General features: G+C 44.4%; 1 protein-coding gene across 6 annotated transcripts in view; it reads right to left on the bottom strand.

The window, feature by feature from the left end:
* Positions 1–25,844, bottom strand: part of AOC1 (amine oxidase copper containing 1) — a 258,333-nt gene that overhangs the window by 86,106 nt on the left and 146,383 nt on the right. For 3 of the 6 annotated variants that reach the window (XM_078662761.1, XM_078662763.1, XM_078662766.1), the window contains one exon: positions 8,883–10,456. In XM_078662761.1, coding sequence (XP_078518887.1) covers positions 8,883–10,456 — 1,574 coding nt within the window. Of the gene's footprint in view, positions 1–8,882; positions 10,514–25,844 lie in introns of all 6 variants that reach the window. The other 3 variants (XM_078662764.1, XM_078662765.1, XM_078662762.1) reach the window with 2 other exon arrangements.

The following is a 25,844-nucleotide window of genomic DNA, read 5'->3' as shown; positions in this document are numbered from 1 at the left end:
ATTCCCCCGGGCGGGGCAGGCCTCCCTTCGGTCGGCCGCCCCCCCCAGGACCCCATTGGGGCCCATTGGTGAAAGGGGGGGGGAGAAAGCACCGACCCGAGACTCAATGTAAGTGTGATAAAGGCTGCTTTATTGGAAGCAGGTGCATCCTACACAATAACATCCTCGGCCTGCGCCGCACAATCTAAACCTCATAAATATGTAATTTCCTGCCTCACCCCCACCCCCTCCCCTAACTGATTCCCACAATCCACAAACAGTAACAATTAGCATAACGTCAATTTGCCTCTCCACCTGGCTAAATACTTTATTGTGCTTGACCTACCCCCCGATACTCCAAACAGTTCTCCTACTCTTCCCCCATATATTAGGAAGAACCGCCACTCGAGGGACGTGCTAACGGTCCTCGACCCCCCCCCTAGGACTCCCCCTCCATTAACCCGGGACGCGCCACCTGCCCCATTCGGCAGGACCACCCCCTAACTATGTGGCTGCCGCGGACCCCCCTCAAACCCCATGCTGTCCGGTCCACGCGTTCAAACCGCCGGCAGGTCCTCCCCCCTAACCACAGGGCCATGCCCTCCGTCCCAATGTATAGGGCCATGCCCTCCGTCACCACGTATAGGGCCATGCCCTCCGTCACCACGTATAGGGCCATGCCCTCCGTCACCAATGTATAGGGCCATGCCCTCCGTCACCAATGTATAGGGCCATGCCCTCCGTCACCAAGATCTAGGGCCATGCCCTCCGTCACCAACGTATCGGGCCATGCCCTCCGTCACCAATGTATAGGGCCATGCCCTCCGTCTCCAATGCGTAGGGCCATGCCCTCCGTCACCCATGCATAGGGCCATGCCCTCCGTCACTAACTGTATAGGGCCATGCCCTCAGTCGACGTCACCCCCGGGGCGTGCTTCCTGGCCACGGAATCGAGCTCCCTACAGGTATGCCGCACTAACACGGGGCCGTGCCCCCTCTCTGGCGCCCAGGGCCCTCCCCTGTCAACACCAGGCCTGAGAAGCCGCTCAGCGCCTGCAGGCAGCCCGCCGAACCGGCCGTCCCACCAGAGAGAAGCCCTCCGGATGCGTGTCCCACACCTGCGCCCGTCCGCCAGGAAGAAACCCCTGCCGCAGTGCCCCCAACCCCACCGTCACCTACCATACCCCGTAGCCCCCGACATGGCAGCGGCACCGTTCGGCGTCAGACCCCACTGCGCGTTGCGACCCCCCTGTCCTCCGGCGGGCGTGCTCCCTGGCCACGGAGTCGAGCTCACCACGTAGAATGACCACACCGACATGGGACCGTGCTTCCTCTCTGGCACCCAGAAAGAAGCCCTCCACACAGTGCGTCACCCCCAGAGCCTGTCCGCCAGGAAAAAGCCCACTGCAAAGAATGTACCCCTCATCCCGCGCGACTCGAAATGCCCGCGGCCCATTGAAACGTTAATTTTGTGTGCCGTATTCACAAGTGCACCTGCAGATATTTTGTTAGGTTGTTCACTCCAGGCCTTCAACTGTGAAAAATGTCACTGTCATAAACTCTATGCGCTTGCCTCCTTGTTCCACCCTAATACAATGGTCCTACAGAAGATATCCGCGTGGTACTCCGTAATGCACCTTTGCATAGAAAAGATCAGCAATATGTAAACTGTAAAGAAAAGTATGTATACATTTCATAGCTTAGGAGTCTAACACAAAATGCAAGAACAGGAACCTGGGCCCCGAATTCAATATATTTCACTGAAACGGAGGCGCAAAGTGCAACTCCGCATTGCTCTACCGAAAAAGCCGTGTAGCACCAAATGTACCAAGAGTTGCCGTTCAATCAGGTCTTTGATGGCCCTCGTGTTAAAACAGACTGTACGTGCGCTATATAAACGCAAAACTTCTGTCCCTCTACTACCCCTCCGCAGTCCCCCTGAATCCAAAGAAATTCACTAACCTATCCACCATTCAATTACTTTCCTATTTCACTATACTAATCCTTTATATGGTCCGGAGTAGCAAGCTACCCCCTGAAAAGCGCTCCGGCACCTCGACAGGGGTAATAAGCGCCATCTAAAATTAAGTACAATACCATACCTGGATTGCCAAGCATATGATCCCACTCTGCTCTCCACTTACCCAATCTTTCGCAACTTCAGAAACATGTGGACCCCACCACTTCGGTAAAGTAGCTTATACTAGTCCTGTCAGTGCACATGCATCGCTCATGTTAGATGAAAGGATGCAAGGCCATATGCTCCATATTCCGATTCAGAGTGAATGAGCGCACTAGGCCTACACCATTCAGTTGCCCAACAGAGCCCTATTCCTCGTACTAATAAGTCGGTAAAACAATATTTTGTGTCCATGACCACAAGATATCACTACTAATCAAGGAAAGATGTAATCAAACTTTCCCACTGCATATGCAAGACATCTCCTCCCTACCTTAGCATAGGAGATGGCATACTCGTCTAGGTAACTTCTGCATAGATAGAACCCGTCAATAAAGGAGCAGCGAGACCAAAGACATTGTCTATAAAGGTGGGGCTGCGAAGGTCATTAGAAATAGAAAATATGATGACTGTTGTATGTGAGACAATAGTACGAAGAAATAAAATATCTAGGCATAGTGTAGCGAAAGCACGTAAACCCAGATGACAATGGTGATTTGGAATGTGATTGATACTTATATGGTCAAACATGAGGTCATCGGGTTAAGACTGTCTCCACAAACCACAAACATTTCAGTGATGCAAGCCTCATTGGAATTCCCTAATCCTGTACTCCCATGTGTAGTGAACGGTCACTCTTAACTATAGTGAAAACCATCATTTAGCATGGTTCACTCGTGATTTCTATGCCTTATCTTCCGACTTTAGAACAGTATAATTGGGCCCTAAATCCCCTTTGATTGTCATGCCATTCCTGATGTGTTTGTTTGTAAAGCGATCTACGTGATTGCAACACACGTTTGGATAAAGTGGTTTCTGTATTGTTAAAAGCACTTTAAAAAACAATTACAGCCATTTGGGAAATTGCTTCGTGGACTACAAATGAGCTGGGCCATAAACAGTTTTTCTTTAAACTTCCTATGTGCTTTAAACGTTCCATCTTACCCTAGGCTTGCCTACGTGCCTCTTCAGCTTTTGGGTCCTGGAAGGTCCGAGGTCTGTAATGGTTAGTTATCGTCCGAGAATTGTGGGTGTTATTTAACAGGGAAAATGACTACAGCTCTCGAGTTTAAGGCCCTCAAATCCATTCCTTCAATAAATGTCAAGAGACCCTGTGTAGTTTGTGGCACATTCAGGAAACAATTTCTGTGCTGGGGCTTTCGGTCCCATACCTACAATGTGATATTGAATTCATGCACGGGGGAACAGATGGTTCTCCGCCACTGGGGTACCACATTCCGAAAGGTGGACTCTCCACCGTCAAAAAACAATCCACTATTTTCAGGGGTAGCCTTGCTTCACTTGGGTAGAATCAACAGAATGTACACACTGAATAGCCATGAGGTCCTGTACTGTTCACACCGCCAATTAGCTGCCCTGAGAATACAGCCCCCCACATTTTGTAAGTACCACTGTACAATGAACTCCGTCTAAAAGGATGCAGGTCAGCGGCTGCCGCCTATTTTCCCCTTAATTGCGATTAGCGCAGAGCTGACAGAAACTCCGTGGTGTCACCCGCCATTGTCCCCAGTGCCCTCCCGCCAAAAACAGTGCCCGGAAGTCACGCGAACGGCCACCTCGCAGTCTGTGAACTCCCTACTCAAGCTGGTAAACACAGAATCGTGGCGCCGATACCAGAACACACCAGTGCCTATCACGGGGCAATGCCAGCCTACACCACTACCACCCCACTGCACTATGCTATCCCCCTCAGTGTTACGCCATCCACCTCAGTGTTTGCTACCCACCCCAGGATATGCTCTACAACGCATTACAATATTATTTTACCTACACCGTGATGCTACGTTTCCTACCCACCAGTACCTCTACAATGCTTACACCACAAACCACGTGTACCACAGCCCACTATTCCCTCGTATCCTCCAACAGGGTACCCACTACAACATGCTGCATACTGAAATACAAGGCCAGGCGTACCAAATCGTCCTCCCCACGGTACCCCGTTACCACCCACCACAGTACCCCACAATCAACCCAATGCCATGCAGCTAAACTTGAGATACCCCTTGTGCAGAGAGAGCATAAATCCCCCAAGAAGCACCGCTGTCTTTCTTCTCCCCTGCCCCAAATTAAACCCCGGCGGCCGTACGGACCCTTCGGGTAGGGGCAGCGGGACTCACCTAGTCCCACGTGGGAGCCTGACCGCCCGCACCAGGCAGAACAGGCCCATCCGCTCGGCCGCGTGGAGCCGCATGCTGCTCACCCGAGCTCCTCCGGCCTCCAGCGATGTTTCCGGCCCGTCCCTGCACCAGCGAAGTGTCCGGCCTGCTGGGAAATCCGGTGCCATTAGTAGCAGTTCCAAAGTTCGCCTCTATTGTTGCCGCGTTATCTACGGTGCAATCGAGCCTTGCCAAACACCAGCAATCTCCGTGAACAGTCCGTGCACCGTTGCAGCGAGGCTTTTCATCCCAAACAAAGTCCAAATAAAGTCAAAAAATTGTCCAACCGCCACCCCCGCCCGGCGGCCGAGACACCTCACTTAAAATGGTGTCTCTGCCGCGTGGCCGGACGGTTACTACAGCCCAGCCCAAAAGGAAGCCCAACCAAGCCCCGCCCCCAGCCCAAAAGCTACCAAAACACCCAAAACCCGTCCCCGTGCGGCGCCATCTCTACCCCCCCTTTCCCCGGCCCCAAATTCCCCCGGGCGGGGCAGGCCTCCCTTCGGTCGGCCGCCCCCCCCAGGACCCCAATGGGGGAGATGGAGTGGGACGCCGAGGTTTAAGTGGTAAGAGAGCAGTCCAAACAGGACGTACGATATACGTCAGTATAAACCTCAGCATTTGTTTTGAATAATCATTAATTTCCAATTGAGATGCTTTTTACTTTGGGATTTTGTTGAATGCGCAATGAAGGGTCTGAGGACGTTAGTGGTGAAGGGAGGGAGGGAAACTGGGACGACCTGGAAAGTGTCTATAGTTGGATTGGGACAGAGGGGAAAAGACAGAAAGGGAGAAGTAGGAGGGACAAGCGTGCACAGTATCAAGTAGATAGTGAGAGGGGAAAGATAAAATGCAATGTGCAGACACACAGTGTTGAAAAACATGTAACGTTAATGAAACTTTGTTGCAATCTCTTATGTATTCGAGTAGAGTGGTGTTAATAATTATTCTGTTATTATTCATTGTAGTGACCCCCGAAGAAGGGCACCAAGAGGCCCGAAATGCATTGGGTTTTTAACATGAAATAAAGACTGCTTGCGATGAATTTTGCATTACTCACATTCTTACAAGAGGCCTGGATTGGCACATTTTGAATGGCAGAAAATTGAAAATTGGCATTTCATCCGGTTTGTGGATTTGGATTAAAGTGAGAAAAAAATGTTTCAAGAGAAGAAATAATATTGGAGGAACGTTGGCATATCAAAAAGAAACGGTTAAAAGTTTTGGTGAAAACATGCACGCCAGAGGCGGCATGAAGCTGTGCGACTGGTTCTTTGGGGCTAGATGTAGTCCCATTTCATATAAGTTCATTTTTGACTAATGGCAGTGGGGTACGCCTAAAAACCGATCTGCACGCAATTGTTTATAAAGGCAAGAGAAAATTTGGAGAAAAAAAGAAATGTGGAAAGCAAGGTGTGCATCCCTTCATCTATGTGATATACATAACACGCAGTACCATCACAACGCAGCTTTTACAACGCAAGTCGTTACCACGATTTGCGCTGTAGGGTGCTGGACTTAGGAATAGTATGATTTACTATTCCAACTCCAGCCTAGGTGTTGGAAGAGTAAATCACACAATTCCTTAGTCTAGAGCGCCCTCCAGCGCAAGTCGTGTTAACAACTTGCGTTCTAAAATCCACGTTGTAATGGTACTGCGGTGTTATGACTGCATCGTAATGGTTGTTTCCCATGTGACTAGCCATTATCAGTGCAGTGGGACTGTGCTGAGTGAGTCCAAAGTAAACAGTGCCAAGAATGCACTGTGTGCCAATTGAGTGCTTAATGGGCCGTTGGGTGAGTGCAGTGTATGCCATTCACCATGAGCAGTCCCTGTGAGCACAGAGTATGTCTGTGTGTGTGTGCGTGTAGCTTGAGCACCCCTTCATTTTTGTGTGGGCAGTGACTGTGAGTGCAGAGTAAGCCCCACTGTGAGACTGCAGTGCGAGAAGACACAGGTATGAGTGTTAAGTGAGCAGTCACTGCCAATGCAGAACCCTATGTTGATGTCATTTCCAGGATGGAGTGTGAACAGGAACGGAGGAGTGTATCCTGATAATGCCAACTATCGCATGGCGGAACTATGAAGGCAGACTTTGGAGAAGCTCAAACATGCCTGGGCTTCCCACAATCCACCGGAGCTCTGGACCTCACAGTGTGAGTTGGGCTGGTGCATTTGCACCTCACACAGCTTCCCGGCTGGAAGAAAGATAGCTCAGTTCCTCCTTTTTTTGGTTTTTGGAGAATAAACAATTCCCAAGTTCACAGATACCAATGGCTACAAAACTCGCTTAATTAAATACCAATGTAGCGTGTTGTATTGGTTCTAGGTAGCATACGCGCCCTCCCATTACCCAAGGGATCCCTTTATTGTGGTTGAGTTTCCTTCAGAAAAGTGATAAATCATGCGCACACAGATGAAGGGGGAATACTTTCCCACTCCCATGCAGGTCACTGGGACATCTCACTTGGGATGCCACTGAGGGAGGGCTCGAGAGTACACACTGCTTAGGGAGAAAAGGGGTCTCCTGGGGGTTCAGAATAGGATCTCCAAACCCAGTGGCCCTCAGAGTACCGTCGTAAGTCTCCCTGGGTACGTCACACTGTGCGACAATGATGGTAGTTAGTTAAAATGATAATCTTGAGCAGCAGGCATTATTTATATATTGATTTGACAGGAGAAACATTTTTATACAGGGCTCAGTTGAGGTGTTCAATGCATGTGTAATGGCGGGTAATTGCAGGGATATGAGAACCGAGCCACAGGGACTGCATGGAGTTTGCGCAGGAAGAAAAACATTTGGTTATCCTCATCGGAAGCTGCTTACTTCGTTTATTGATCAAATTGAGAAGTCAGGCCCAGAGGTCAGCTGCCCCTGTTCCACAGATAGGAGCCAAACCAGGGCTTGAGTCGGGGTACCACGCGGGTGGACGGCGTCCCCCCTCCTATTTTAACGGGTGGACGCCATCCCCCCTTCCAAACAGCTGGACTTCACTGTTTGGCCTCTCTGGGAAGAGATCGGAGCTCACTCAGCACGCTGCACACACTGAGGGGGGCAATTAGCCCGATGGTGCAAGCCACCTTTCATGACATCACTTCCTGTTGTGACATCACTTCCGGTGACAGCGTCCCCCCCACTTCTTTTTTTAGGACTTGTGCCCTGAGCCAAACCAACACTCTACGGTGGCCATTTTGATTCTGGTCGAGCTGTAACACCTTGTTAAATGGTGGCATTCCTGCCCAGATAAATGTGTAGTTCCACCATTGGTTTACACTCCACCAGGGCAAACCTTACACCGCATGGCCGCTTCTGCGACGGCACTGTTAATCCCTACGTGCCGGGGCCAAAGTTATTAGGTTTTCGCAAAACAAACTCCAGTTTTGGGAGTTTGTTTTCATAAAACAAAAACCTTTGCTAAGTGGGAGCATCAAACATGATGCTCACTCAGCAAACGATCCTTGCTTTCCGAAGAGCAGATTCAGCTGCGCCTCCACTGAAGGTGATCTATGAACCAGGGCGATGGCCCTTCACTTGGGAGCAGAAGCCAAAGGACGTTGTGTATGAAAAGTGTTGCATCGCCGGGAGAAACCAGCAATGCAACACTTTTCACTGCGCCCTCCATGCGACACCTTGGACGCGCCGCATTTACTGTACGGCGCTCCGTGTAGCAAGGATTTACAGATACGTCAGGAATCCCGGCGTATCTGTAGGTGCAAAAGTGACGCATTTGCTGGGGTGTGTCTGAAAACAGAGGCAACTCCAGTAACGTGTCATTTCACATGGGGTAACCCGATGTGATATGGCTTGCGTCACCCTAATGCCTGCTGTGAGGCAGGCATAAGGTTTTGGTGCAGTGGCGTCCTACAAGTGGCACAGTTAAATCTGCCACTTCTATGAGGCTTTCTTGCGGAAGAACGCCGACCCTGCATATATTATGCCTGACGCAGGTGTAATGTAGTGCAGGAGTTTAGAAAGTGATGCATCTGCCTAAATGTGTAAATTTGTAAATATGGCGCAACGCAGCACATTATTTATGCCGCCAGTGCGTCAAAGTGATAGACCGGCGGCGTAAAAGTGCCGCAAGGGGCTCAAGGATAAGCCCTATAGGCTCTACTGAATTAGGGAGGCTCAGAGGCCAAAAGCCAGCGACCGACTAACGCAGTACATCTCCCTCCTTTAGTGCACTACCTTTTCTTTTATTATAGATACTGTGTATTTATGAAAATGACATCCAGATACTCGGAAAGGAACTTTTCACTTGCTCTTAGATGGTTACATTTTTGGCTCTCCTATAAAGACCAGGATTATCTTGTGAAATGTGGTCATACCCAATGGATGCATGGACTGTTACAATGTCCCAAAGAAGCTTGTAAAATGATCTCCCATGATCTAATTAAAGTACTCCAATATTTACCACTGATAATTTTCTCTGTCATCTCCGAATATGTCTTATTGCCTCTTATGACATCTCAGACACTGCACAACTCCGAAGCAAGTGCAAGACTACACCCAGAATAATGGCCTTCCAGAGTGAAAACATACCTGCAATATCGAGGTCCACTTTGTAATTTATCAAATGAGTGTGCATGTTCCCAAGGACATAGTCATACACCTTGCTGCCGTACTGTAGACCCTGCGGGGTGAAGAAGGTGGCATGGATATATCCTGTGGCATGGACCTTCACCTCTATCACCCCATTCTGATAAAAGATGAAATCCCAGATGTAGTCATAGTTGTAGACAGTGGAGATTGTTCGGACCACCAGCATATGGTTCTCTAAGCCGCCATAGAAGTTGTAGCCCCCATTAAAGTTGCTATTGAAGTGTCGGCGCAGAGGAAGGCCACTAGGCTGCTCAAATATGCAGAGAGCATTCTTGTAGCGCACTGGTTTATCAGTGTCATAGAAATGATAAATATCCTGGTAGGTGGCCACCTCAGGGCAGTCAATGCCCTTTGCTAACTCAAAGTTCTCATTCCCCATGCCCCATCCAGAGTCAATATACTTGGTTTGCATGGCAGCTGGCGTGGCCCCACCATAAAAGGCTATAGCTTCTTGTATGCTCAGCTCATAGGCGATTCTTTCATCGTTGTACTTAATATCAAACAGCTGTAAGCCAGTGGAAAGACGAATTCGGAAAGCAAAATTCCATCCCGCGTATTCCACATAGTTTCCGTGGACAATATAGCGTTTGCCCTGGGTCTCACAGAACTTTGGTCCATGGATGTTTGTCTTGGTTTTAAACTTGCCCCGAGGGATGTATGTAGAATAGAGGTCATCTTTTGAATATTCTGGTAACTTCATTTTCTCGATGATATCTCCGTCATAGCTTGCCACAAAGTCACTGACACTGTCAAAATACTGATCATTGTACCAGATCTTTTCGATTGTCCAGTCTGATGGGGCCGTAGAACGATGGTTCAGGAGGATCTCTACACCAATGGGATGTATGAAATATCCTTCTACAAAGCGCTGCAGTATTATCCAGCTGCGACGCTCCCCTGGTTCCAAGCCCCGTGGGGCTATGTCTGAGTAGGTCAAGCATTGGTCAGTGCAGTTGGAAAGTGAAAATCCAGATGTTTCAAGCAAGATGTGGCTGGCTGGCTCTAATAACTCTACTAACTTCTTATATATATATCCATTCTCTAGGCTTGTCATGGGTCTGGACTCATACCTCATAGAACGATTGCCTTTGTAAGAGAAGGGGCGGTAATAGTAAGGGTAGGGGAGAGGGCCCACTATAAACTCTGTGATATTTGGGGCAGGCTGGTCCCCAAAGAAGATCACAACACGGGCCTCACGTACAGGTTTGGGGCCATCCTGATCAAGGAATTTGAGCATATTACGTTTCTTGGGCATGTGAAGATCGATCATAAAAATAGAGTTTTTGGCCAATAGCTTTGACTGTGTCGAGACAAGGCCAAGGTTCTCCTGTCCCATTAGAAAGTTGTGGACAGAAGTCATCTCTTGCGGCGTCAGATCTGCAAAGACAGATGCCTTGTGCTGGCCCTTAGAAGATGAATGCCAGTAAATGCTGGTGTTGGTGAGGCTGCAGAGAGCAACCAGGTAGATAAAGACTTGGAACCACATCCTCCAGCATGAGATGGTCATCGAAAAACTGTGGAAAAGGAGAAAAAGTAAGTGAATTTGAGAAGATATCTAACACGTTATCATTCTCAACAATTTTAGGCATTACACATAATACCTCATAAATGATAAGAGAAATGAAAAAAATGTCAATTTCTAGGGCTCAGAAACACCACAAGCCCTTTCAACGAATTGATGACTAATTTGCCACTTTTTAGTATAAATCTAAAATTATCAATGAACAATCAGTTCCCTCTCACCCAGGATCCTTGTGTTGGCATTCAGACTATATCTAAATTGGTATCTGCTTCCCATCTTTCTTTACTGCTGAGCAAAGGCAAACAAGGGGTCTGTACTTTTTAACAGCAAGAAATCACGCGTGGAAGTCTGGATATTGCCAGTCTGCATCAATGGTTATGGAAGAACCAGTACGGGATGAAAACCCATGCAAGCAACAGGCTTTGGTGACAGTGCTGCTATCTAGTGACAGAGATTTTCCGATCAGCGGAGTCACACGTGAAGGAAGGAGTGCTGCATTATCTGATGGGATTCTCAAGGCTTGAGTCAAGGTGTACCGGTTGACACAATCAACAAACGATCAGTCTGTTCGGCATGCAGGCAGGAGCCCAGGCAAAGGCAGAGATTCAAAACCTGAATGGACACCTTGAACTGCTGTAGCTACAGCCTCGCCAACAGCCAAAAATACTTAATGTGAAATGTTGTCGCATCAGATGTTTAGAGAGTGATTTGTGGCATTCCCTGTGCTTTGGGGACAAACATGATTCAATACCAGAATTTTGAGTTAGGTACCTGGATGTCTAAGTCTTATACATCTCTAATTCTCATTAAACAGTAATTCAAGCCTTTGCTAGGCTGAATTTAAGGCTCTCCCATGGACATAAACAGTGGATCTTAAAAAAAAACCAGGATTCAGAAACATATTTTGCAGAAACATAAAATGGCAATAAATAAACACCTTAAATAAAAATCTTCCTACAAAGAGCTGATTGTATTTAAATCCTGAATAAAGTAATACTCACGTCCCACATATTTTAGAACTACACTCATTCACTTTTCTAACGCAATCCTAGCATATTTGGGAGCAAGTAATTGAGTGTGGGACTGGGTGTAGGACAAACATTTTCGAGGGAGATATTTAGGCAAGGTTAAGATTCTGGTAGCATGTGCTTGGAGCCACAAATGTATGTATGATTCTTCTGCAGTTTTCACATTCTAACCATGATTAGACATAGAGATAATACATCAGTGGGTTGTGTAAACTGGTTGTATGCCAGACTACATGCATACCTAAAAAGAAGGGACATGGGTTTTGCATTTTTGTAAGAGATGCACTTGATCATAGAGGAATGCCTTACACTGAAACAAAAGGTAGAGAGGGCAAGTATTTTCCACAATGTACTCTACTTTTGACAGGGGCACCCTCATGTGGATTAATCCTAGAGTCCCATATATGATTGAAGAATATGTTACAGAACACCTGGGTAAATATACTATACTGTTGGGATGGCTTGATGGAAAATCATTGAGGATGGTGAACATTTACCCCCTATGTAAAACAAGCGGAGTTCTTGGAGTATGTAATGTCTCAACTCTGACAGATCAAGATGTACCATCTATTTTGGCTGGCGATTTCAATTGGGAAGCAGAACTGGCTGGGTCCAAACTGGGGTGGCATAGTGAGAAAAAGAACAATCGATTAAACCCAGGTCCCTGTGACTGGGGGGTGAATGCTTGCATTGTTCAGCATTCCATTCTTCATTTGTTCCCTTTTGCAGATCTGCACGTGAACAGATTCTTTCCACCAATAAAGTGCTGCTGCAGTAGAACAGGTGATGAATTACCAAGGCTCTCCCAACTCAGGAGAGATGTGGATATGGTGGGAAGTCAGTGGACAGATGGAGGTTTGCGGCACTTGCCCCAGGCCTGGGGTTGGGGGTTGGCTTCCTGGGCTTCATGGGGGTCATGGCCATGCCCTGTAAAAGGATCAGTGACGCGGCAGGCAGGTCTCATGGTTCCTGCTCACTGCAAAAGTCAGAGCGCTCTCCTGCACACCCCTCGGAGCATGGATGCCCCCACCCCCGACACTGAGGCCCCAGACAGGACAGCTGATGGGCTTGAAACATGCCCGGGTCTCCAGGAGTCTCACGGGGCTGAGCGTTGTTTTCTCTCCCGACCCAGGAGTGTTTTCTTAACTCTTTGTTGCAGCTTTTGAGGGCTTTAGTACAGGAGGTGCAGTGAGGACTAGTTTTTGTGCTGGTTTTCTTTGGGCTACTAGGGTGTGCTATAGCTGTGTCTGAACTTGGGTAGCGAAGTGAGCTAAAGAACAATGATGGATTCAACCCAGTTATGTGCCTGGGGGTGAGTGTCTGAAAAGTTTCAGCGCTCCGTCCATCATCTCCTTGTGTTTGCTTTGTTCACCCTAAGTTGGCAGAGTATGGCCAGATGTGGGTCCCTTGCTCAGTTTGCAACTGAATTCAAGCTAGCCTGGCTGATGATGGCTGTTAGCCCGAAACAGGTCCTAGGATGCTTGTTTCTGCTCCGGGGAAGACATAGCTTGGCAGTTCGGGCTGGACTGTTCCCATGAGGCACAGGGTCATGACTGATTTGAATATATAGCTGTGTCTGAACTGGGGTGGTGAAGTGAGCTTAAGAACGATGATGGATTCAACCCAGTTCTGTGAGTGGGGTGAGTGTCTGAAAAGTTTTAGTGCTCTATCTCCTTGTGTTTGCTTTATTATACCCAAGTGAGAAATGGCAGGGTGATCTATGACAGCTGCAATGTGCAGCGATACACAAGACAGTGGTGTGCCATTGTATGGATGTAGGCACCTAATACTTAAGGCCAATACTTGACTGTAATGGTATTTACATATTCAGTCCCTGTGGTCCAGCACAGCAAGACAGGTAAACATTTCAAGAATCAAAAAAGCTCACTGGGGAGAAAGAAATTTCTCCTACTCTACATGCAGATCGTGGAACTTAATGCCTGACCATCTCAGAGCTCAGCTAAATCTACAAATATTTGGTAAACAACTAAAAACTTGGCTTATTTACTCCTCCGTCTAAAACATTTTTTCCTGCCTTGTCCCGAGGCATCTTGTTTTGACACCAGCGCCAAAACGCTGATTGATATTCATACGCTTTACAAAATTATTATCATAACATAACATAACTGGAACATTTGGCCGGATGTCTGTATTGAAATTTAACAAAAGCAAGTCAAGCCTGTTTCTCTTAAATGAGAAAAGCAGTAAGGGTCCAACCCCTTGGGATTACAGCTGCACTCAGCTAATGGTACCTTTAAATATCTTGGAATACAGATATACCACAGAGACATGGACGCCGTTGAAGGAATCTGGGGAGAGCAATTGTGGGTTATGGTGAATCAATATAAATTTGGAAAAAGCTACCATTAACAGAGATTGGAAACATTGCTTTATCAAAGATAATATGCCCTGATTGTTGCACCTATTCACACCACTAGTCACTACTACATACTTTGAAAAAACCTTACACTCACAACTGCTGGAATTAATATAGGGATGAGGCAGGCACAAAACCCCACTTCGTAAACTGGTCAAAATGATAAGTGGTCTTTTGCAAAACATGTAATTTTGTGCGTTTCCAAGTCAGTAATTTGTGTCATGAGTTATTTTGACTGGTGCAGGGTTTCAAGCCTATTACTGGCAATGTTTGTGAATTCAAAAAAGTAGTACATTTGCACTGATTCAATGAGTACTTCTATGGATTCAGAATTACTACTTTTTAGTAAATTAGTCACTATACATATTGAAGTTCCAGATCCAATAATTGAACAAATTAAAATCTGGGAGAGTGAACTCAGGATGACAAGAAAACCCGACACAGACATGGCACATCTCACTCAGGACCCACAGACCTGACTACGAAACCCAGAATGCATTTATTTGGGGGGTTTCACAACCCAAACACCCTCCTGAAGCTGTGCCCCTGAACATGCCATAGGAGAAGGTGACTCCTTGATAGACCTACACCATGTGTATAGTAGACCCTCGAAAATGAATGCCTGAGATGTGATGTTGCTGGCTTTCAAGGGCAAGAATGTTGAGATGCCCCTGCAGGTCAGTCATAGGTATTTACTATTTCTTGAAAATGTCTGAATTTCTGATGGAATGGGAGTGCGGATTTCATGGGAGTACTGGGTCAAAATACTACCGTATATGTAGTAGACTTGACATCAATGCTTAATGACGACTAACCCTGGGCGTAGTTCGCGTAGTAGTTCTACACGTAGCTACGCAATGTGCACTTCGCACAACACAAGCTACGCGAACTGCGTAGTGTGGTAGGAAAAATGCTGTTCGCACTGCTTGCACAATGCGAGATGTTTGTCCACGTTGTGCAATCATTGCAAACGGCATCTTGCAGAGTGCAAGCGGTCGTTTTCTGCCGCTCGAGTAGATCTGTACTCGAGCGGCAGCTTTCTCAACGCGGACTGGTAGTTTCTCTTCGCGAGTGGTCACGAGCATACGCGACCACTCACAATGAAAAACCTGACCTCCCCGCGTTGAGAATCTCGCCGGGAGGTATATTTTCCATGCTCGCGATCGGCAACTTGATGTTGCTGATCACAAAAGAGGAAAAAGTCTCGCTGGGATGTTGATTTTGCTCGCTCGCGGTCGCCAACTTGACGTTGAGGATGGCGAGCATGCAAAAAATGCCTGCTAAGCGTTTTTTCACAGTGCTACGTGCAATTCGCGTAGCGCATAGTAGTGCAAACTATGCATGCTCCGCGAGCGTAGTGTAGTCCTACACCCTGGGTTAATGACGACCAGACTCGAGGAGATGGTGCTCTTTCAAAAATATATAACACTTGTAATGGGAAATGTGCAGGATAAGTGAAACAGGGAAATAACCCTTAATGTGGGGAGCTTGAATATTATTGGAAATAGGCAGCAGCAATTATGAATTAAATATACTCATAGTTTTTTGTATAATCAATAAAAAGAAAGTAAAAAAAATATACTGAAATGTGCAGTTTTTCACCCTCATTCAATAGCCCTTAAGCCCTTAAAGCATGTTTAATCAAGATGTCTCACCAAATATGTTTTTTAATCTTTATTTTCATTTTTAACAACAAATAATCTTTATTTTCATTTTTAACAGCAAATAATGTCATGTCAATCACAAATTAATTCTAAATCTTTGTTTAGATTTGTCTCTTCACTCTCAACTTTTGACATGTTCAGTTTTATCCCATCTCTCAGTATTCCTTGGTCCATGGTTAGATTTGAACCATCACTTAATCATGAAGGCATGTTCCAATTTACATATTCAGTCAGAAATCATTAGTGCCTGCCCTTATTTGGATCATCACTTAGAAATCATGTCTGCATGGCCAGATTTTCACAACCGACAATCAGTTCTTAAGGGCACATTTACTAAATATTCACGCAGGGCAGCAAGCAAAGCTGCTGCACTGCGTTGCAAGAAAGGGAGAGGGCAGAAAATCTTCACACATACAAAACCTGGAGCAGTTCTGTTCAATTTGTGCTCTGGCGCACTACAGGCAGCCTGGCTCCAACGCAGGCACCCTTGCACCATGGTGCAAGGGTGCCAGGGTTGAAATGAGCTTGTTTTTGTGTAGGAATGGTTACCGTCCTGCACAAAAACATCTCTCAAGGCATTTTTCTCCTATTAGGTGTGCTGCACTCATAGAATGAGGAAATAACAAGGTGTGATGTATTTACTATGGGTACTGTATCGATCCCCCTAATTCTGAACCTTGTCTGGTTAATAATTAACTAGCAGCCATTCAACTGCACAGAAACCCGTTATCTGATTAGCCATACAACAGCACAGAAGCCCGTTATCTGATTAGGTCATAGCGCATGCCATCTCATTAGGCAAGCACTATTTCTCCAGCCCCCTAATAGGCATACGGTGTTCTCAAAACAAATCAAACCTACCACGACCTGGGAAATCCCCACAGCCATTGTTTTGATTTAGCCGAGAACTTCAGTAAAGAATGTGCGAACGACCAGTTCGTATGACATCCTTATTGACGTATTTATGTCCATCCTTACGTCAATCTCGGCACCTTTCAGGTATAAATATTACCGACATTGCCTTAAGCAAACACACGAGGTGGTGACGAGATTGGAGCAGCGAGACTTGCCGAGGAGCCCAGCTGACAGCGAAGCCCACAGACGCTGCCCCTCCTTTCTGACGCGCTGAGAGAGAGACGCTGTCTTTTCTCCTGCCGAGAAATCCAGCTCCGGTGCTTCCAAGCCGCCCTCGCAGGCAGCTGGAATATCAAGCCCTGAGATAGAGATACCAGCCCTCCAGCCTTCTAAATCCCAGGTACTGAACTGAATAACCTTTGTAGAGAATTCTTGAAGCAGACCCTTGGCAAAACAAACTTAACTTAAACTGCTACTTATCTACTCCCGCCCACGTATTAGGCTTAGGTCAGGTACATTGGGGTAGGCGTAGTTAGAAGCACCAGTTGAGTACGATTAGTCAATGTATATATGTATGTATCTATTTTATCCATTTTAAGTATCATATGGCTAAGAAACCATATCAATGCTTTTACAGTATTATTTTATAATTCTGTTATTACTGTATGCACTTTACTTAACAATAAGTATTGCAATAATAGCGATTCATTTCTCTTGTATGAGAAAAGAGACTGATCAATAAATAACATCTTTTATTGAACACGCCCGTCTCTTCCTTTTCTCTACAATCTGGTGAAACTAAGAATGCACTGAACTGACTGAGTAAAATAAGTTGTCTTTTGTTTTCACACGACTCTAGAGATACACTCTTGATTAGGGGAGAGCAAAGTTGTCATGTTCTATGGTTGTCAGAAACTAAATCCCTTCTTGTCTATCCAGGGAGGTTAAACTCCTCCTTGTCTATTCGAGAAAGTTTCTAGTGAACTCTGAGCTAGCTGGCAAACACTAAACTTTAAGTCTAATATCATCAGTAGAAGACCTAGTTAACCTCTGTCCTACGTCTATACTATTGAAGATATTATTCCAATGCGCAGAGCCTATTGGGATAATAGGAACTACACTACATGGCGCCCAACTGTTTGGATAGGCGATAAATCTAACGTAAGACATTAGAGTAACTCAGTCGTGCTTTTTCACACAGACCCCTTTTTCCCATAATACTCCAAAGACGTCTGGAGTGGGTGAAAGGTTAAATCCGCCAAACTTAGTAGGAGGAGACTCCTATGTATGGTTCTTGGTTTATTCAACGTTGAAGGATACACTGTTCCAAAATATTGTGCATCTAATCTTTGTTTCCATAGAAACCTGAACTGCAAATAAACAAAATCTTCTTGACAGTAGAATGTCAGAAACTGAAGAAGAAAGGGAGACAGCTAGAGTAGCAGCTGAACTCATAGCAGCTGACAATACTCTGCTGCAAACTGACCTGGAGGCAATACTGATCCCGGTCAACATAAGAAAGTCTATAACTTTAAAACTTATAGAAAATGGGCTGACACCGAGAGGTGGTACAGTCATATTCATAATTGAGGCACACGAATATCGGCAGACAGAGGTATTCTATTCATGGATAAACTTTCCAGCAGCAAACGCTGTAACAAAGGACTTCCACTATTACAAAATAGAGGAACCTCCAAATGAGTACACTCCTTTCGAGGAGGTGGAAATACCACTCAAATACCAAGAGCACCTGCTCTGGTTTAATGGCGCCCTAAAACATAATAATCACATCACCAGGCTCGGTCCACTAGGTAGACCAGGAGCAACGTGGCCGGTCCTAGCCGGATACATACCACATCCAGACATTGAAGAAATGCCTGCACCAGATCTTTTAGCACAGCTAAAACAATTAATTAAAATACATAGACAATTAGTCCAATATGTAATGCGGACTTCAACAGTCCAACCAGCTATTAAAATTCCACAGCTGACCCCTCACCAGGGGAACATAAATAAAATTACACCACAGAACATACAGTCCTGTCTAGGTAAAGTATCCGCAAAACGGGAACAAATTCCATTCTGGTTAGCACAAAAAATCACTCAAATAGAGGCAGTGTTCCCTGATACCACCTCTGTTGAGAAACACAGGATTCTGACTATCTGTCTTCCAATGGGAATCGCACCACATGTGGAGGACTGTGACACTTGGGGTACAGTCTTTGCTTCCATTTACACAAAAACACATGGTGTTCCATCCATGTCAGTAATACCAGATGTGCTAAAACAAATTCAAGATGAATACGGTCCAGAACCTGCTTTAACTCTTGGTATGAAATTACTGAAAGACTTCAAGCAGGTCTCGGCAATATTATTAGCCAATATAAAGGGAGAAGCAGAAAATGTGGCGATCCGCCAGAGGTTGAAAGAGACAGATATAGCAGACCAACCATTTGAAATTGCCAGAATCATAGAAAAATCCTATGAAGAACTAGGAAGAGATAGTTTGGGTGGAAAACCGGTGAAACCCCAACTTATTGAAAATCCTGAAAAGGTATTTATTAAAAATAATCTAAACACTTCAAAGAGGATCTGGGATGGAAATAAACAATCCACTCCTAAAGAAAAAAGATTCCAGTCCAGAGGAAGGTCTCCTCGTCGGAAAGAAAGATCTCCGGACCAAGGACACAAGTCTCCCCAAAGGGAGCCCTCTGAGAAAAAATACAACCTTAGAAATAGGGATAATCTGAAGAAACCTGATAGATATCAAGATATTGATACACGTCCCTCTCAATCTTTTCAGACTTCCTCGCAGAAATCGGAAAGAAGAGGACGATCAGAACACAGGGAAGAGCACGTCAAGTCCAAAGACAAGGAACCTGCTCATCCAAATAAAAAATTACAGTTTCCAAAGAAGAAGGTAGCCAGTATTAAAGTAATCAACCATGCTGAGAATACTGAGGACACAGCTGAAAAACGGAGAATGGGCTCAGACAATGCTAGACAGCGCAGCAGAAGTGAGCATAGCTCGCAAGATCCTTATGAATCATCTGGAGACAGTGGACATGAATGAATACATTCAGGTGGAAACTGCAGATACCAGAGTTAGCAAACCTCATAAAATATATGAAATAACATTGCGTATAGAGGGGGATAAGACTAGAAAAATAAGGGGTCTCTTTTGGAATAATCTCTCCAAGGGCTATGACATCCTTCTAGCTGAAAGAGACTGGCCACCAGAGTTTGTCAGGGAGTGCCCTCATGGCGAAGAAATAATTATGCAAATGAGGTTAGGATAGATGCACTGCAAGTTCACGAAATGTTTTTAGATCAGAATGCAATGTTATTTGAGTAGTTTTGAGGTGCTCAGCCAGGTGGCGTCGAGTGCCCAACGGCGTCAATAGATACAAATTGAAGAATGTGAAACTAGAGGGTCTCTAGTTTCATCCCTTAGCTGGCACACACGTGTTTGTCTTGTAAAGGAAAGACTTCCAATCAATAATTTTCTTTGAATGTCTTTATATTACACTTCATATTTTAGCTTCAATGTTCCAAAATTTGAAATATCATGTATTCAGGTTCATGCTATACAGTTTTCACTTAGGCAATGTCTTTACAACGTGTCCAATGCATTTCGGGCATTAACATCATGCCCTTCGTCAGGGAATAGACAATGCCTGTCATGAAGGGTAAATCAGTTCTGAAGGTTAGTAAGAAGGTGTTGCGGTTCGTTAGTTCGTCTTCAAAAACGCCGGTGCACCGAAGACGAACTAACGAATTTTGCCTAAGACATTGCCTAAGTGAAAACTGTATAGCATGAACCTGAATACATGATATTTCAAATTTTGGAACATTGAAGCTAAAATATGAAGTGTAATATAAAGACATTCAAAGAAAATTATTGATTGGAAGTCTTTCCTTTACAAGACAAACACGTGTGTGCCAGCTAAGGGATGAAACTAGAGACCCTCTAGTTTCACTTTCTTCAATTTGAAGAAATAATTATGCCTGCCTTCTCAAATCATATTCCAATTCATAAAAAATATACACTTGCAAGAAAGTGGGCAGTAGCCCAAGCTCCTGCATTATATAAAAACCATGTGGGATGGGATGAGGACTCTCCTCCTCACAAAATCCAGTTAAAATCACAACCTACTGCACAGAGGCAGTACCCAATTAAGCAAGAAGCTAAAAAACAGGTAAAAGAGATCCTAGATCAACTTGAATACCAGGGGGTGATTGAAACTTGCACCTCGCAAATGAACAATCCTTTGTTTCCTGTCTCCAAACCAGATAATTCATATCGTCTTGTTTTGGACTACAGACACCTTAACTCATGTTACAAAACCTTTGCAGTACAAAACTCGCATAGTGCTGCACTAATGAATAACATAGTGCGCAAAAAATACAAAACAACATTAGACATTTCTAATGGATTCTTTTGTCAAAATATAGCACAAGAGAGCAGATATTTGACCGCGTTCTCAATAAATGGCGCGCAAAAAAATTTCTGTCGTTTGCCCCAGGGGTTCAAGAACAGCCCAGGATTATTCTCAGCGAGAGTAACAGAGTTACTGCAAATAAATGATAATGAAGCATTATCTTATGTCGATGACATCTATCTAACAGATGATGACTTGGATACTCACTTGAAGAGAGTGAACACCATAATACTTGGGTTCGCAGCAGAGGGTTACAAATTCAACTTTAAAAAATCAAGAATTGCCCATCTAACTGTGCTGTTTTTAGGATATGAACTATCAAGTGAAGGCAAAAGCCTGGCTGACAATTTCCTAGAGAAATGTGCTGTAATCCAAGCACCTAAAACACTAAAAAACGTACAATCAATTCTAGGTTTCCTAAATTTCGGAAGAACTTACATTATAAATTATGCAGAGAGAGTTAAACCTCTCTATGATCTAATAAAACCAGATTTTAAAAGAATCAATTGGACTCAAAAACACACAGAAATTTTGAGATCTTTACAAACAGATATGTTAATTAAAACAAAATTACAAACACGTGATAACACACGCAACCTTGTGATTCGAGTCATCCCAGGAAGATGCGGATTCACATACCTGACCTCTAATGAAGGAGAGAAGGTACCGATAGCATACAAATCACATTTGTACACAAAAGCTGAAATGAAATTTAGCCCAACGGAAAAAATTCTAACCGCGGTACAGACTGCAGTAGCAAAAGAACGAGCCCTAGCACAAGGTAAACGAATAATCATCGTGACACCGATACCAGCCCTGGAGGCAGTAACAAAGGCAAGCATTCCGAATGCTAAAGCACTCCATCCGAGATGGATACAATGGGCTAATTCTCTTGCTGCAACAGACGTGGCATACGAATTTGATCCCAACTTAAAAACACAAGAGTTTCTCCAATATGAATTAGAATGTCCACTGCCGACCGAAATTCTGCCTCTAGAACATTACGGCTGTATAATATATACAGACGGATCAGCACAACCCGCAGTGGGGGGTAAGCAAGCTTACAGTGCTGCGTGCGAGATTGTGAAAGGTCGCTGGCACGAAGGAAAATTTAAACCAGTGGTCACTAAAACGCAATCTCTAGGAGACTGTACAGCTCAAAGAGCAGAACTACTGGCATTCAAGATGGCGCTTGAAAATACCGATCGAGAATTCCCCACACTCATAGTGTGCGATTCATAGTATTGCGTCCAATCTTACAATGAATACTTGCAGATCTGGGTTCAGAACGGTTTTAAAGATGCAAAAGGTGGCACAATCAAGCATAAAATGCTTTGGGAACAAGTAGTTCTTTTGCAAAAGGAACTACAAAAGACTCACGTGATACATACACTGAGTCATCAACGTGATGGCGTTCACGTTGAAGGGAATTCATTGGCTGATGAGGCCGCGAAGGCAGCTGTGCAAATGGCTTCCGTAGCTGCCATCACTCGGTCAAAAACAAAAATAGACAGCGAAATATTACAGGCTGTCAGCGCTACAGTAAAAGATGCGATAGAAACACTCCCGAAAGGCTTTCCAGTAAAGTACTCATACATAACTGATGCAAATAATGTTCCGTTTGCTCGAATCCCTGGAGTGGGGGATAGGGCAATTCCAAACATGGAACATAGGTTAGGACTCATCATAGCGGCACACGAAGGGCTTGCTTCTGTACATGCTGGCGTTTCAGCCACAGTATCATTATTAAAACAGAGATACTGGTGGCCACAAATGCGACGACAAACAAGGAACTATGTTCTAGAATGTGAAATATGTCAAAGAATGAAAGTATCAACAGTGAAACGACCAGCACAGACGCCCCTTCTAATCTCAGATAAACCATTAGCCTGTGTTTACCTGGACCACTGTGGTCCCTTACAAAGGGATGGTAACTATAAATATATCTTGGTCGCAGTGGATTCATGCACGAGATTCATATGGATGTGGCCCCAGTGATCGGCTGACGCCAGAACTGTTAGGGAGGCCATGACCAGCATGGGCATTGCATTGCGGTACTCTTGTCCATTTCATCCTGAGGGAAACGGAATCGTAGAAAGAAAAAACCGTGACATAAAGCAATCTATAACAGCAAAGGTATTAGGTTCAGGAGCTGGGTGGGTCAAACATCTAATAAGTGTCCAACGTAGTCTAAATAACCTGCCAAGAAATTCTCTGAAAGGACACAGTCCGTACGAACTATTGTTCGGGACAAGAATGTTGATCCAGGACCTTGATAGTCAGACTTCAGTGGTTAAAGATAAATGCTTTGATATCAAAGATCGTTTGGCTATTTTACAGAACTTAAATGAAACAAGAAAAGACCTGAGCAACATAAAGTTGAAACAGCAGCCAACAACCACTGAAGAAAAACCACCTGTCCCAGCAAGGCCTGTCTGGATTCCAAAAGTCAGGGATCTGGTCAGAGAGAAGATCGCGGTAAAGAAGGAATTTGGGCCTTCTTACAGAAAAGCAGTTCCTGTCTTGTCTATCAACGGGACAAGATCAGTAGTACTACCGCCCCTTGCTGGTAAAAAGGAGAACCGAGTCATATCCATCGACCTGGTTAAACCACAATCATGTGGCCGATAACAAATAGTAGGCCAAGTGGACTCCCAAGAAGTAGTAGAATACCAAAGTTTGCTACATCCACAGAGGTTCAAACTGAAAGACTGATCACATTTGAAAAATCTACAGTGAATCAACAAGGCCTATGCAACAAAGCAATGGAACTTAAACCTCTAAAAACCCAAATACAAACATTTAGTCAAGAAACACCGACCTACAATGATGTAACTACAGACTATTCTAATGAAACAAAGAAAATTCAAAAAGCAAAAAGTAATCCAGAAGCAATTGGAACAATTGACAGAACGGCATCCGGCTACTTCATCAACTTCGATGATTTCTCTGAAAATCTGAGCGAACCTGAGAAACAGCCATCAACAAAAACTTTTAAAGATAAAGCAAAGAAACTTTTTCAACAACTGAAAGCAACTTATCTGATTTCTCCATGGATTGAAATTTGGGTGACATTAGGTGCATTTATCCTCATACTTTGGCTCATCATGGTACTATGCTTGGGACATTTCATTGAGGGAAAATATGCTAAAATGGACACAGCAAGCCAGAAAATCAACTTGGTCCTTAAACCACACACATCTTCACACGTCAAGAAAAGAGAACTTTCTTCAGTGAACTTCACAGCCAATCCTATACCAGGCGGTGTAGCATGGGACAATACTGATTATGAAATCTATGGCCCGGTTGAAATCCTGAAGTATCCACATCAATTTAAGATCTCGTTGAGTGACTTTGTAAAACCAAGCACATTTGCTGATGATTGGCACTTTGAAAGTATTAATGATATGATGTCTGACCTAGTAATGTCTGCTAAATTTACAGAACATGATTATTTGCAGGGTTCATCTAATTATGATCAAATGTTCTGCTACAACCACTATGGTAACCATTATCTACATAAATCTGCACAACCTAGAAATGTTTTAAATTATAACCAATGGGAACATTGTGCTACTCCTCCAAAAGGTAGTTCGAAAACATTTTATGATAAATATTCATATTCTTCAGGGTTTAACACAAGTAATGCAGAAACATTTTATTTCAAATTGTCAAATAAGACAGGTATGAAGACCATGCTTACAAACACGAAATTGATATATTCAGATTCATTTTTTGAGCAAATGAATACATTTGGTTTTGATTTCTGGAACAGTAACATTGAAACAAAAACTGTTTGGGGTACAAAAGATTGGCAAGTACAAGGTATAGAATCATTGTTCAGAGCCTGCATGATCCCAGAACAAATTATATTTTTGAATGACACTATTCAACAAACTACCTGTCTTGGCTTAGCCAAAATCAAAGACTTAAACAAACCGTCTATTCCAAAGCCAACAACGAACAGTAATAGCTCTATAGATGTTGAGATAGACGTAAACCATATTTTAAACCAAATCAGAACACATCCTGAATGGAAACAATGGTTGATCTGGCCCACAGATACAAATAACTGTCAAGACAGATTCCTGAACAAAATACAGGGGTTCAAATTGACCAGGCCAGACCCTAGATATTCCCAAAGACAACATCCAGGGATAGTAACTACTTACAGTGTGGGCAAGCTCTGCCTTCAATGGCTACAAACATCCACACTGGCAGAAATTAAGCAACACCTCACTTTACTTCAAGAGGATGCTGACTTGCGTGATTTCATTATGGGACCACGCAAACAGCGTCAAAAACGTTTCATAGCGGCCTCTATATATGCAGCTTACAATGAAGTTTGGAAAGTAACTCAAATTGAGACAGCAGAAAAAATACGGGAAAATGACCGTATTAATTTGAAAAAATCACTTTCTGTTGTGGACAATGGGTTAATGACTCTGTCCTCCAGAATATATTCACTGGACAGTATTGTGTCTTCAGCAATCGATATAATAGAGCAAGACTTACTGATGTTACAACACGGTCAGTCCCTATTGCGTTCTATTGTACAGCTTGGCTGGACGTTACAAAATCTGCGTTCAGGCTATGTGCCTTGGCGTTTAATCAACACAACGTCACTATTTAATATCTTTAACCTTACTGATAAACAAATCAGTTTAGCACAGAAGGGTGCTGACTATACAATTCTGAGCATTGAAAAACTTGAGAGATTACAATTGACTATGTCAGAACGACCTGTCATTGAATGGATAATACATGGGATAATAAATATTCCGATAACAACTTTCCAGTTTCAATACTGCCAAAAATATATACAGGCAGGCCAGTATGAAAGGTTGGGTAAAGGATACATTAAGTCAACATGGAACTTGCCCTATACACACGCATGTGTTAGTAATAAAGGACAAAGTGTGTTCCTTAGTGGCAATAATTGTGAAAGGTCACTAAGCGGTACACTTCTGTGTCAGGGTATTAGTTTGCATGGAGCATGTGAAGGGACTTCAAA

This window comes from Lissotriton helveticus, chromosome 10 (assembly GCF_964261635.1).
Source record: "Lissotriton helveticus chromosome 10, aLisHel1.1, whole genome shotgun sequence".
Classification (NCBI taxonomy): Eukaryota; Metazoa; Chordata; class Amphibia; order Caudata; family Salamandridae; genus Lissotriton; species Lissotriton helveticus.
This window is presented reverse-complemented; position numbering and strand designations above follow the sequence as displayed.